Source organism: Prenolepis imparis, unplaced genomic scaffold, assembly GCF_030444845.1.
Source record: "Prenolepis imparis isolate NDT839.2.m4 unplaced genomic scaffold, iyPreImpa1.0 SCAF_2, whole genome shotgun sequence".
Lineage (NCBI taxonomy): Eukaryota > Metazoa > Arthropoda > Insecta > Hymenoptera > Formicidae > Prenolepis > Prenolepis imparis.
This window is the reverse complement of record NW_028141160.1, coordinates 6,048,530-6,062,902: the sequence shown is the minus strand read 5'-3', so window position 1 is coordinate 6,062,902 and position 14,373 is coordinate 6,048,530. Positions and strand designations below refer to the sequence as shown.

Below are 14,373 nucleotides of genomic sequence, written 5' to 3'. Positions count from 1 at the left end.
TCTATAACATACATAACGTGAACTATAATTTTCAGCGCTGGCAGTGAATTTTGGAACATAGCTATAATTTGATACGTATCCTACGTATGATATGCAATCAAACGTATTATACGTAGGATACTTCTGGAATGCGTATTAAACCCATCCCTGCTTGTGTCATCGGTATGATTGATTTCCTAACCCAAAAGTAGTCAATTTTAACTGTTAATATTTCACTTTGCGGGGCAGAGCGACGCTTTTTTCTGCCAGATTCTTTCATTTTAAGCAAAAACGCGTCGAATGAGTGCAAATTTATTGATATCTGAGGTGAGGCCGCTAAACTGAATAATTACCGTTTCTTGATCTTCTTTTCGCGATTTCCTGGCCGATGTTAAGGCCCGTATTCATAGCCAGTTTTATAGATGTAAAGCCTAGTCTACAATAGAGTCGTAAGGTCGTAAACGTAAGAAATTGACCAATCACAGTCGATTATTCTCTTCGAATTCAACTGTGATTGGTCAATTTCTTACATTTACGACCTTACGACTCTATTGTAGACTAGCCCTTAGCCTTACATTTATAGAAATAAGTCTTAAGTCGTAAGCAATAAACCAATCATATTCGATTACTGCAGATGCGGTTTCAATGTGAGATAATTTTTCGTTTTTAAGACCAATAATAAACCAACAAACGCTAAAATTAGACCAACAATCATCAGCAGACGATTACGCATCGATTAGACCGTTTTTTTTTATTAAAAATGAGATTTTTTCGGCTAACTTAACGCTAATTTTTCTTTTTTAATTTAAAAAAAAATTAAAAACCAACAAACGTTGTAATTAGGCCAACAATCACCAACAAACGACCAACAAACGATTAAAAAAAAAAAAAATTAAAAAAGTCGAAGTTGACCGGCTAAGTTCCCGGAGCTTTTGCCTGGGTGCCCTGCCGACCCTTAACGCTGGGTCCACAATAGGTGATTTAAGCCCTAAGCCTTAAGAAATTGATCAATCGCAGTCAAGTATGAGGAGAAAACTCGACTATGATTGGTCAATTTCTTAAGGCTTAGGGCTTAAATCACCTATTGTGGACCCAGCGTAAAACGAACACACCTATTTTAAGCCTGTATCAAATTATGATTCAAAATTGAAGATTGAATAAGAATAAAAATTGGAATTTAATCAGAAGAAAAGAAATTAAAATTTCTTTGTCTTTATTAATCAAATTTCAATTTTTAATCTCTAATCTTAATTTTCAATGCGCAGTCTGATATGCTTTATGATTTTCTATATTATATAGAATATTATACATATAGTGTATTATATGTGTGCATATATGTTCAGTGTGTGTGTGTGTGTGTGTGTGTGTGTGTGTGTGTGTGTGTGTGTGTGTGTGTGTGTGTGTGTGTGTGTGTGTGTGTGTGTGTGTGTGTAATATATATCGATATGTCTCCAAGAAAAAAACAAGTGACGCTTGATGGAACGTCTTCTTGAAATTAACAAGCAACTTCTCACTTCTCACTACTGATCCTACTCTGCTTCACATTTTGCATCTTTTCTTGCTCTCGCTGATCTGTCACACGCCACGCGCGTTCCTTCTTCTTCCCCCTCTCCCTCCCACCCCTTTCTCTTACTGTTCCGGTGCAAAGTCTCGATCATAAAATCAGCATAATTCTTGCTGTTCATGCTTGATAAACATATGTACGTCACGATAACGCGACATAATTAGCGCGAAGCAAGTGAGTATATGGTGAAGTAATGCTTGAATGATCGTTATTTATATATTTTTTTTACGGTGGATTATTTTTACGCGAGAAGCCAACGGCTAAAACTTGGCTGATTAACTTTTGTGCTGTTTTACTCGAGTATATCGTTTTTTTTTAAATTTGGCATTTCGGAAATTGCAATTCTTTATTTTTGCCTTTAAATAATCCGTTTCGCATAAAATATTTGCCTATCTATACTAATATTACAGAACTTTTTTTTATGCACAGCTTTTATATAACTTTCTTCATAAATATTTTGTATAGCTAACATGTTGTTTATCATTTTTATTTATTGGGATAAAGAATATTATATGTCCTATGGTACAAAAAATTTTTTTTATGCCCAATGCATTTATAAAAAAAAAGAAAAATTTATAAATACTAGACTTAATATGTATATATTGGATAATATAGCATGCATATAAATTAGTTTTATATTAAAAAATTTATCAAAAAATTAGTAATAATTTTTGTCTTTTTGCAGGAAGTCTCAATATAATATAAAAATAATGGCGTTTCGTGAGTTGGTGGAAGGAGACTGTGGAGGTCCCAGCTCGTTGATGCGCCTTGCATCACATTATGTACAAGATCATGGTTTCAAGGAGGAAGGAATTCACCAGCCGTTTAGTCCATCTGAGGCTTTTCAAACACAGGATGCGGATCAGTTAGTTCAACAATTCTTAGAAGAGCCTACTTGCCCACAGACATTTCGAATGGACAATTTATTACAAGAAATGAGGGAAATTGATCAAAATATCTATCCTCCAATAGCAGCACCTGGAGTCATCAAAGAATTAAGCGATCTAGACGCAGCTTGGGAAAATATATGTTTTAAATCTGCCAAGCAATTTGAGGTAATTAAAAAAATATATATTTATTGTGTTATATACAATTGTACCCTCTGAGCATTAAAAATATTTAATTATAATATTATATGTATATGTATATATTAAATATTATATTTAATTACTACATATAAAATTTAGGAACTTCAAGTGGATAAAACATGGAATACACCTTTAATACAGCCTGCTCAGGAGGAAAACATACAGTTACCTGAGACTCGCAAACTTGGTCTAGATTCAAAATGGATGGAAGAATATTTAGAACATAGCATAAACAATGTACAAGACAATGTTAACAAAGACAATGCTGTTCAAATCATAAAAGATGAAGATCCAAATTTTGCATATTCAAAGTTCATGAAATTTATGAAACAAGAAGGTGACATTCCAATAAAAAGCACTCAAACAGAGTTAGCCAACTTGGATGATCCAATTGAAGAATGGATAGAGCAATATCACGCAGATCAACAAAAAACAGAAGATAGTTCAACTAATAGTAACATTAATAGTGATAGTACAGTTTTGAATAAGTTAGAAGAAGAATTAGAAGTCGCTGGTACATGGATAGATGAATTTGTAAAGGAAAATCCTTCCTCAGGTATTCTTTAGTCTCTCTTTGGAAATACATGTTTCATGTATGCATGTGTGTGTATATAATGTGATTAACACAAAAATATGATTGATACATTTTAGAATATAATTTAGATTTATTCATGTGATTAACACAAAAATATGATTGATACATTTTAGAATATAATTTAGATTCATTATGGAAACGATTTCAAGACGAATGGGACAAAGTATCTGCAGATGGGATTTCCTCTACGCATCCATGGGTATCCGAGTTTGACACTTATTACGATCCGTTTAACAAGGAATATGAATTTTGTGAAACAAATCCTATGAAGGATTTACCGAATGCACTAGCAGAAGGCAAGAAACGATTAGAAGCGGGAGATTTACCGAGTGCTGTACTTTGTTTCGAGGCGGCTGTTCAACAGGATGAAAATAATACTGAAGCTTGGCTACTCCTCGGTAAAACGCAAGCTGAGAATGAGCAAGATCCTTTGGCTATCTCTGCTTTAAATCGTTGTCTATGTTTGGACCCATCCAACAGTGTTGCTCTCATGGCATTAGCAGCTTCTTATGCAAATGAATCTTATCAGAAACAGGCCTGTCTGACGTTAAAGGAGTGGTTACTAAAAAATGAAAAATATAAACATCTATCAGTTCCGGAGTCTAATCTTACAAGAGACAAACATCCAAATTTCAGTGTGTCTACTTTATTATACGAGTAAGTTGGAAATAAATTTTTCCATGCCAAGAAATAATTTTTTTAATATAATATTTTGTTGTAGTAAAGTATACGATGAAGTCAAAGATTTATATATTCAGGCAGCGAGAATGAATCCCCGGGATGAAATTGATGCTGATATACAGTGCGGATTAGGTATATTGTTTAATTTATCGAGTGACTACAACAAAGCTGTGGATTGTTTCCAAGCAGCATTACAAGTACACCCAGATGTAAATATAACTTATTTCGAATGAATTGAGCTAATCGGCATATTTTATAACTATGCATTTCCAAAAGGATTCCAGATTATGGAATAGATTGGGTGCTACTTTAGCCAATGGCCAGCGATCGGCGGAAGCTGTAAACGCGTACCATCGTGCCTTGGAACTATCGCCGGGATTTATTCGAGCACGTTACAATCTCGGCATATCTTGCGTTAATCTGGGAGCGTATAAGTAAATATACTTTTTTAAAATATCATTTTTAAAGAAAATAGCAATATCTCATCTCAATGAAACCATATAGGGAGGCAGGTGAGCACCTCTTGACAGCCTTAAATCAACAAGCTGCAGGAAGAGGCCCACAAGCCAGCAATGTATCTACTAAAGCAATGTCAAATACAATATGGTCCACGTTAAGATTAGTTATATCGTTGATGCATAAATATGAATTGATGGAAGCTGTAGAAAACAGGTAATTTTGTAGTTAATTTCATTTTTTAAATTAGTATAAGCTATTAGAAGAGCTTTATAATAATTTATATTTGTTATTCTTCTTTTTTTTTCAGAGATCTACACAAGTTAAATAAGGAATTCGAAATTATATAAATAGACACATCTGTATAATGAATTACACAATTTTTATATAAATTATTTTGGGTACAGGTAAGAAACAAAAAAAATAGTCCCAATATATTTCATATTAAAGTATAATAGCAGAAATAAAATCTAAAATATTTTAAATAAGGATACAAAAAATATATATATTATATAAAAATATATAATATAAAAAATATATAAAATATGTATATACAAATATACAAGATATTGAAATTATATACTTTGTTTCACATACTGATTCTTTTATTTGCAACCAGTTTCAAATAAAATATATTTATTGTAGTTCAACTTTTAAAATATAATTGAGAAAAAAAGTGTAGCTTTATTTGATATTTTATATTTATAAAAAATATATAAATATAATAAAAAATAAAATTAGGAAATAACAATTAATGTAAAAATCATTATTATTTTATCATGAAATATATATATATATATAATTTAAAAAAATTATTTTAACAATATAATTATGAACACATTTAATATTATATTATGGGGCAATTATGTGTGCAGCAATAAGTGTTATATAACTGCAAACTCTATTCATTTTTAATCGTCACGATATTATTTAAATGTATCCTGCGATTAACAAGTTTTAAACCCTTATAATTCAAAAATTACTTTTTGGAATAAAAAAATTGTAAATTTTATTTAATTTTTCAAAAATTTTTCCGCTATTTTTTTAGTCGCGAATTTCAGTATATATATATCATATTATAAATATCAATGTACACTATAATAAAAACATTAAACCTGTTGTAAAATTATTAGATATTATATTACACATAGTTATGTTTATAAATGTGAATATAAAAACATTCAGATTGATCAAATTTTTAATCTTACTATTACCTTGAATTGATTTTTTTATCACATACATATCACTATTACGTTGTTATGCCTATTGTGTTATGTACACATCAGATTTTACTGTAACATTAACAAAAATTTGAATTTTTTTAGATTAAGGCTCCTGGCTCCTTTCCGACCATGTCGAAATCGTGACGTCAGAGGCGAGAAAACACACGCTAAAATTTCTTAGATGCCATTTCGAAATAAAAAAATATTTCGATGAAACAGCACTTCAGATGGCTTTAGCACACTCTTAAAAAAACCCGAAAACTATCCTTTCCCTTTTATAATCAATCAACAGCTGTAAAATGTAATATTATGAAACCCAGTCCGTCTGGTCTTTGCACATGCGCAGTCATTCCGCATGTCAAAGTCTGACATCTCGATCATTTTACGGATGTTGATTGATTATAAAGGGAAAAGGATAGTTTTCGGGGGTTCTTAAGAGTGTGCTAAAGCCATCTGAAGTGCTGTTTAATCGAAATATCTTTTCATTAAAAAATGGCATCTAAGAATTTTCAGCGTGTGCTTTCTCGCCTCTGACGTCACAATCCAATATGGCCGCGGTGAGCACCCAGGAGGCTTAAAAGGCCTAATAATAATTATTGACAATTATTGATTATCCTGATAAAGATTACAAACAAGATATAAAGAAAATCTAAAACAATTGTTGGATTTTATGTATGTATTTTTTTTATCGTATAATGAATTATAAATATTATTAATCAATTCTAACATAATTAGATTTACAATAAAGAAGAAATCATTCCTAAAGGCACATCAAAGTTACATATTTTGTAACACTTAAAAATTGATTATGTAAAACTACATTAGGATCAACAGATTTGATAAAAACTATTTTAAAATTCATCTTGCTAAAGACAGATCTATTCCAGAGCAGAAAGGAAAAAATCTTAATACTTGTAAAAAATCTTAGTGCAATTCTATATAGCAATTCTGTATAATAGTTTAAATATTCATATAATTAAGGTGATAATGCACGCATCTGTATATAATTTAATAGCTTCGTGTAATAACAAGACTAAATATTTTTTTCAAGAGATATATCATTCTTCATTTCAAATTTATAATTTACATATCTTTTCTTTTCCAAAAATTTTTTACTTTCATCTCATGAGATCAAAATTAACGAGACTATATAAATTTTTTTTCCGTGGAAATAATGTGCTTCAAATTTATAATTTGCATATATATTAATTTTTGTCACCTTTGTATATTGAAATGATTACGTCTTACTTGCTCTGGAACAAATTTTCTCGTATCTTTAGCCATAATATAATATATCTATATAGAAGACGATTCAACAATTAATTATAGGCAAATTCTGTTTTTAGTATTTGTCTTCGAGTTTTTCTTTTGATGATTAATGACGATTATCCATCATTAAAAATGAGTGCAATCGGCGCAACTATTAACTAACGAACATTAGCTTATGTAACTGCATTGATCAGGAACATATGTCTGAAATATTTGTAGAAATAGTTAATAATTTACGAGTATAAGTGCACACAAAGTAGTTTTCCGTAATATAATTATTTAAAAACGTGATGAACCGGAATTTATATTTGTAATTCTTCAATTCATCACTTCTTTGTCTAGAAATTTGCTAAGAAATATTTAATAACTACTTCTATCTTCACAACTTTAGAGTTGTCAAAAGTTGTTGCCCGGTTTCCATTATCAACGACTTTACGTGATCCGCGTGCATTATCTGATTGCACATCTCGGTGCATCGTTGAAACGTTGCCATGTCATCCCTTGACAAGACGCGATGAAGACTTTTCATAGATAAGGTATGCGGCAAATAATTTAAGATCTCTATAAATTCGAAAAGAGAAATTATTTTATTATATTATATATTATTTATTATACAGGATGGGCCATTTTAATGTCCCCCAATATCTCTTTTCCTAAACAACTATCTTACTTTTTCTTACAAACAACTATGTGTTCTCTTTACACCAGTAGATTCCTTTCATTATTTTATGCATGAAAGTATTGTGGTAAGATCCGTCAAAAAATAAACATTTTACAAGATATTTCATAGTTTATGAACTTTAGTATCAAATTAAAGTATAAAATATCTCATAAACTATTCATTTTTTTACTCTTAGCCTTATAACTTTTTTATGCCAAAAATTGCAAGAAATCGATTTATATAAAAAAATTATAGTTCCATTAAAAAAAAGACCTTTAAAAGCATCCTTTTAAAAAAAGTTAGTAGCGTCAACTTCTTTCCCCCTCGAAATCATACAATTTTTGTACAAAACTTTTTTTTGTAAAAAGCTTAGGAAAAGAAATATTTGGGACATTAAAATAGTCCACTCTGTATATTATTTATTATGTTATATATTATTTACACAATTATGCTTAACTTACCCTTCATGATTTGTGTGTACAAAAGCTGTAGTTCCTGTTGCATCATTGAAGCGGCAATCTTATCTTGCGTTAATTCGATGACATATTTCCATTCGGTGTCCTTTGTATATTTATCCTGTGAAACAGATAAAGACCAATGAAATATTCTGGCAAGATTTATCCAGTATCATGTATACCATAAATACCTTTGCGTACTGTACCACAGCTTGTGGACAGTTATCCATCAGAATCGCCGTTACTTCTTCCGTATTCTGAATGCATAAGATCTTGAGAGACAAGTCTCCGTCGATGCTTTGCGTCTCGAGGAACTGCTTGACCTCATGCAAACATTCGACTGGTAAAAATTCGCACGATAGTACAGATTGTAGCTTAAACAGTTCCTTGGGTACGGTAGTTTCGCTTTTGGACGCATTATTAAAGTTCGTTAAATCTTTAAAGTCGTTCAAGTTCAAGATCTTCTGGTAATCCTTGGCGTATGGTGGCATTTTGTTCAAAAAGCCGGGTCGATATTTGGCGAACATGAAGTATTCCTTGTCGTTCTCCCCTTGATCATCCTTAGGATCAGTTTTGTACACTTTGGTCTGAGTTAATTTGCCCAAGTACGATCGCACCAACAGCTTGAACGCCTCGACGAGGGCGAAGTCCGAGCGTATCTGATTCTTATTCACGCTCGGCGACCACTCAGTCATTGATTTCGAGCTGAAATAGTCGTGCAGATACTTCTCGAGGAAAACTTGCAACGTGGCGGCCGCGTTGTGCCCGTCTCTCCCAACCCGCGACGGCAGATACTCCAGGAACACCTGTATGATCTGATGCAACGACAACGCACCCTCGTCCTCTATTATCTGTATGAGAATATCCGCGAAAGTAATGTTCTTCGTCAGCATCAGGGTGCCGGCAAAGTCAGAAAAGGTCGGGATCATAGGACTCTTCTTCTTCATCGCGGTTACGTCGAACAGCAGCTCCCAATGAGCCAGGATGATCTGCTTGATACACTGGACGGAGACTGGTTCCAGCACCTTCTCCGCCTGTTCCTGCTTGTCAGCCTGGATGTACAGGAGCGCCAGAGCAAGTTTGACAGCGTCATCGGTCTCGTGCGTCAGCAAAAGGCTTATCAATTTCTCGGTGGCGTATTCCCTCAGTACAGGACTACCGAAGATCAGCTTCAGCAGATCCTCCTTCTCCAGGGTACAAATGATCTCTATGATATTATACCCTTGGAAGAGTGCGTCTGCCTCGGGTCCGCTTTTCATCGTGAAGAGCGCGTCTACCAGGAAGGTTAAAAGCCCCGGCGCGTTCTGACAGGACTTTCTAGATAGTACTTCCGAAGGTTTCAATCCTGACATCTTGTAGTAAGGAATACACGAATCCCAATCTGATTCGATCTCCGATCGGATGTAGTAATCGGCGAGCAACGCACAGGATTGATTGTAGAGATTTTTCAATTTGAGATCGTTCTTGTGCGTCGCGTCGTCAAAATCCTCGTTATCCGAATCATTGTTGGACAAATCTTTCGCCAGGCGTATCAGGGTGTGCGCTTCTGCCAGCAAGTGTCGATAGGTACTCGGACTGGTGGATTTATGATTCTTCGCCGCGTTCAGAATATCAAAATACACGTTCTCGAGCTTAGGTAGATTTAGGGAGTACATGGTCCAAGAACTGTCAGCCTTAGCCAGCAACACTATATAAGCTCTCGTGTGCAATAATTTTTGTATCCCCAGGAATGGCCTCAGACCGATCAGGCTTACAGGTTCGGTGATGCTGGGGCAAGTTACTCTGACGCTGTCCGGGCAATTTGAAAGTTTTGCAATATAATGAGAGAGACGCAATGTATAGGACTCAAGACCGGCCTCGGTCAATGCGTGAAGTATCGTGTGTTCCAACGCTACGTGATGAACGGGTGCGGTAAATGGATAAGTGGTGAGACACATCGCATCCAGGGAATTATTACTCGCCGCCGAGAAATGATACAGGTATCCCTCCTGCGTAGTGCAAACGAAACAGCTTATACCCTGCAAATATCTGTATTTATCAGACTTCAACATGGACTTCTTCACGCCAGTGACGTTACATTCCTTCTTCATGTACAATGGCTTCAATACTAGACACTTGAAGATATCTAGAATTCTGTCTACTTTAACATTATTGTTGCCAGCATTGATTTTCAGGCATAACAAATTTTTTATTATGTAATTTTCGGACCATCCGATGTCAGGCGAGGTTGTCTTGATGAAAATTCTTATGTCCGCTGAATTTAAAACGAAGGGACTGAGAGCGTGACCTGGTCCAGCCCTTTCCGAACTTATCAATGGCAAATTCACGGTTAACGGTTGCGAAGTGAGATCAATAATTCCATGCGTAATCAGCCTATGCATCTCATCCTTCTCGTTGTATATCAAGTGTTCCCAGTCTATGTAATTCTTATTGTTACTTGGCTTCGTTCTGTTTAAATTAGCAAATTCTAATTTATACCATGTATTTCCTTTTGTGCCTTTGTGCTTCTTATCCTTAGATTTTATACTGGTTACTGCTGCCTCATTATTTTCAGATGCTATGTATTGATAATCTTGATTTATAGACTTGTGCTTCGTATTTGTCCCTTGCAGCGGTGTATCTTCATTTCCAAGGCTATTACTATTTTCTACTAGAGACGAGTCTGTGGATATAGATGTCTTATCAATAGAAGAAGAATTTGTAGACGCTAAAGAGCTAAGTTGATCAATATCCTCGTACATGGAATTTGTGAGACGAAAAACGGAGAGATTCACATTATCCATAATTGCTATGAAATCTTCCACAATTTCCATGTACGTCGGTACGAAGGAAAATCCCAAGGACCACGGCCTAGGTTCAAAATCTATGAATTTCATTTTTGATACTTGTTGTGTCTCGATCTTGAACTCGTGTAAGATAGCGGTGTTTCCTGAGGCTACCAACAAGTTACCAGTGCTTTGACAGCAGGCGATCAATGTAGGTTGCACATTCAGGGGTAGCTCTATCATCTCCAAACTGTTCAAGGGTCGATTCAAGCTCGGTGTGACGCGTCCGGCGATTCTGGCGCGCATCGGCTGACTCTGGTCCTTTACCGCAGCCCAGTTCACATAAATCCTTACAAAATTAGAGGTGACTCTATTCGCATGATTATTGCTCGCAGAATCTCTGAGATATTTTGATTCCAAGGTCACGACGTAATCACCCTTGGCACAGTGTACCATTTGATTGATCATGTCTACCGTAGGGAAGGCGGTGCGCAGTTTGACATCTGAATTCATCAGCTCCCACACCTCTACGCAGTGCGTAGGCAGTGCCAGCAGGAGCATCTCCCGCTTCTGGCTGATGGCCGTGCAGGATGCCGTGGGTTCCTCGATCTGGGTGACATTTTGCCCCAGGAAGTTGTGCACCGTTATCACCCGTACCATATTTGCGTCCTGTATCTTTTTATCGTTCCTTATGTAGCATAATGCAGCATTATTATGTATATTATATATCTCTATATTATATATATATATATGTATATGTACTATATTTTTACCTTCGTTCAAGTATTCTCGCTTGACAGTTGATAATTACATGTAAGGGTCATAATAACTGGACATTTGTTTGTGTATAAATGTCTGTCAAAGGTATTGCATGTACCTAAGTATTTATATCAAGATACTCTCTCACGAAGCTTGGGGCTTTTTTAAATTTAATGTGCCGTCAATCAATTATTTTTAATTATTGTTTTTTTGACACCGAAGCTTCAAGCTGAGGGAGTCGCAGGTGCGACCTGTCACTGACATTGATGACATTCCCGTAATCGTGCATGTGCGTAAATCAGCTGTGAGAAAACAAGTGACTGGCGTCAAAAATGAAAACAAATGATTCCAGCAATCGGCATCATGTTCGAGGTTCGAGATGTGTCTTGTTCTTCTTTGATAAAATGTAATTCGGACAAGCAATTAACTATATAATACCGCGTAGAAGGAAGACGTATTTGGATGCAGTTGCTTTGACGTTTTTGACATATTGTCCGGCCTAGTGCGCTTGCGCGCGTTGGGTTTATGTCAGGCTGGGTCAAGCTGGGGGTCGATCATGTAACTTTTCTTTAGAGCGAAAACGTAAAAAGTGAACAATTTCACTATGGAAACCAATGCGTGATTGGCGGAACAGAGCAAAATTTTTCACTCTAAAGAAAAGTTACATGATCGACCCCCTGGACGGAGCGTAAAGTACCCATTTTAGACGCGGGGAGTAGTTCCTAAGGGGAGAGGGGTCCATGGTCGCGTCCATCTTAAGGCTGGATTATAGAGGCCGTAAACTTTTTCCGTAACCGTAAATTTAAGGGTGCCGTCACATGGGGCGTAACTTGCGTAAGCGTAACCAGCGGATCGTCAATCACCGAGTTAGGGTGCCGTCACATGGGGCGTAACTTGCGTAAGCGTAACCAGCAGATCGCCAATCACCGAGTTATTCCGATAGAGCCCTTCGTCGAGCTCTATCGGAATAACTCGGTGATTGGCGATCCGCTGGTTACGCTTACGCAAGTTACGCCCCATGTGACGGCACCCTTATTCCGATAGAGCCCTTCGTCGAGCTCTATCGGAATAACTCGGTGATTGGCGATCCGCTGGTTACGCTTACGCAAGTTACGCCCCATGTGACGGCACCCTAAGGATTCAATCAATCGCGTTGCTTGATTCGGCAACGTGATTGGTTGAATCCTTAAATTTACGGTTACGGAAAAAGTTTACGGTCTCTATAAACCAGCCTTTAGATGCCTCAGATTTGGCGTCTATTTTCACGTCGCACGACGTTAATCGAGACACACAGTTTAGTATAGACATCTGTGTTGAGGCATTACACATTCACAACGATAACATTCCGTGAAATTATCCGCCGCCGCCATCTTAGATGCCTCATATCCGTGTCAATAGACATTTCATTCCCTTCACCCTTTGTGCTTCACCCCCGCAGTATTATGCTCCGTCCAGATATTCTTATTAAAAATCATCCGATGTATATCGTGTTTGGTGTCATTTTAATCGCAAAAGTCTCATTAATCCGTTAAAATTATTTTCAATTCGATATATTGCGAATTATCAAAATTTTATTTTCTATAGTAACATGATGACATATGATATATGAAAGATTAGATAAAGGAAGCCTCGCGAGGAGACTTCGGAACTCTCAGTTCTTTAAGTTACGTTCTTTAAGTTGGATACCAAAAGAAAGAAAAAATGATGTTAAAGAATTGCTTGTTAATGAAGTGGAATCTTTACTAACCCATGTGTCAAAAACTCGAAATGATTCGATGAATATATCCGAAACCACACGCAATGAAAGCTTTTTTGCCTTTGAAGGGGGATCATTTTTGGATGAAAGTGTTGCAAACACCTCCGTTAAAAATATGATTGAACTGCAATGTTTGCAGTATTTGCAAAATAAAGATACATATGTTTGGACTCGCTTATTAATGCATTTCCTATGATTAAAGAAGTCTTTATAAAATATATAATACTGCGCTCCCGTCGTCTGCGCCAGTAGAGCGTTTATTTTCATATGGAGGTATTATGCACCCCAATCGTCGAAGCATGCACGATGATACTTTTGAAAAACAACTGCTGCTTAAATTAAACAGCGTGTTTATCAAATAAAACTATAAAATTAAAATGTATAAATATGAATACTCAAATAAACTACATATATACTAGTAAAAATCATTTTGCATTTAAAAACCATTTAAAATACCTATTTAACCAATTTACATTTAAAATGGATTCGAAAAACTCATTTTGCATTTTAAATATATTTTTTAAAAGTATTTTATATTTGGCATTTTAAATGCAATTCGAAAAGCATTTTATTCAGCCCTGAAAACAATTGTGTTTTTTTTTACACTAATCGATTCCTCTCATTATTTATAAGATTTTTTGTATTTTATGTCAAAATACTCTGTATCTTTCAAGCTTATTCATAACTCGAAAAATACTTAACGGAAGAACATTTTATTATAGTGTTTTGGAAAGCTCTCGAGATACAAAGCTATACAAGAATATACAATAAAAAATAGAGCTTTCCGTTTTAAAAAATTAAATTGACTTTGACCTGACCTTGGCAACGCCATCCAAGGTCAAACTGATAAGGCCAATAATAAATAGACCTTTTGAAACCCTACAACTTTTGTTTAAAACATTTTTTTCTAAAATTACAAATAAAAGTTTTTGGGGGTGGTCAATTAAAATATGGGACACCCTGTATATATATATATATTTATATACATACACAATACAAAATATACATACTTTCATTACGTTTTTATTAGAATAAATAACATGCTACGCCGATAAATAGCTAACAATAAAAAACAAGTATTATATATATACATATATATAACAGGTAATACTAAATAGAAGA

At 35.0% G+C, this 14,373-nt stretch overlaps 2 protein-coding genes across 8 annotated transcripts; one reads left to right on the top strand and one right to left on the bottom strand.

Annotated features, from left to right (window-relative positions):
- Positions 1-1,408: 1,408 nt before the first annotated feature.
- Pex5 (peroxisomal biogenesis factor 5) lies at positions 1,409-4,872 on the top strand. 3 transcript variants are annotated; one of them, XM_083031587.1, is made up of 8 exons: positions 1,409-1,717; positions 2,229-2,598; positions 2,731-3,187; positions 3,340-3,883; positions 3,948-4,116; positions 4,184-4,341; positions 4,412-4,579; positions 4,674-4,872. In XM_083031587.1, the coding sequence occupies exons 2-8, from the start codon at positions 2,254-2,256 to the stop codon at positions 4,711-4,713; spliced, it is 1,881 nt and encodes a 626-aa protein (XP_082887713.1). In that variant the 5' UTR covers positions 1,409-1,717; positions 2,229-2,253; the 3' UTR covers positions 4,714-4,872. The 3 variants fall into 3 exon arrangements, with proteins under 3 accessions (XP_082887713.1, XP_082887715.1, XP_082887714.1); XM_083031589.1 differs by having other exon boundaries at positions 1,410-1,717; positions 3,352-3,883; XM_083031588.1 differs by lacking the exon at positions 1,409-1,717 and adding an exon at positions 1,729-1,843.
- A 352-nt stretch (positions 4,873-5,224) lies between these two features.
- LOC145932567 (BLOC-2 complex member HPS3) lies at positions 5,225-12,411 on the bottom strand. Of its 5 annotated transcripts, XM_083031583.1 has the most exons (5): positions 12,193-12,411; positions 8,163-11,411; positions 7,978-8,092; positions 7,227-7,416; positions 5,225-7,059 (listed from the first exon to the last, which is right to left on the bottom strand). In XM_083031583.1, exons 1-4 carry the CDS (start codon positions 12,247-12,249, stop codon positions 7,235-7,237), a joined length of 3,603 nt encoding a protein of 1,200 aa, XP_082887709.1. In that variant the 5' UTR covers positions 12,250-12,411; the 3' UTR covers positions 5,225-7,059; positions 7,227-7,234. The 5 variants fall into 5 exon arrangements, with proteins under 5 accessions (XP_082887709.1, XP_082887708.1, XP_082887712.1 ...); XM_083031582.1 differs by having other exon boundaries at positions 5,225-7,416; XM_083031586.1 differs by having other exon boundaries at positions 5,225-7,416; positions 8,163-11,424; positions 12,193-12,259.
- Between the last annotated feature and the right edge of the window lie 1,962 nt (positions 12,412-14,373).

Coding starts and splice junctions, on each gene's coding strand:
- Pex5 (XM_083031587.1), top strand. CDS start 2,254: ATGGCGTTTCGTGAGTTGGTGGAAGGAGACTGTGGAGGTCCCAGCTCG. Junction 4,117..4,183: donor CATTACAAGTACACCCAGAT/GTAAATATAACT, acceptor CATTTCCAAAAG/GATTCCAGATTATGGAATAG. Junction 4,580..4,673: donor ATGGAAGCTGTAGAAAACAG/GTAATTTTGTAG, acceptor TTTTTTTTTCAG/AGATCTACACAAGTTAAATA.
- LOC145932567 (XM_083031582.1), bottom strand. CDS start 12,249: ATGGACGCGACCATGGACCCCTCTCCCCTTAGGAACTACTCCCCGCGT. Junction 11,412..12,192: donor ACTCCCCGCGTCTAAAATGG/GTACTTTACGCT, acceptor AACGATAAAAAG/ATACAGGACGCAAATATGGT. Junction 8,093..8,162: donor CTGTGGTACAGTACGCAAAG/GTATTTATGGTA, acceptor TCTGTTTCACAG/GATAAATATACAAAGGACAC.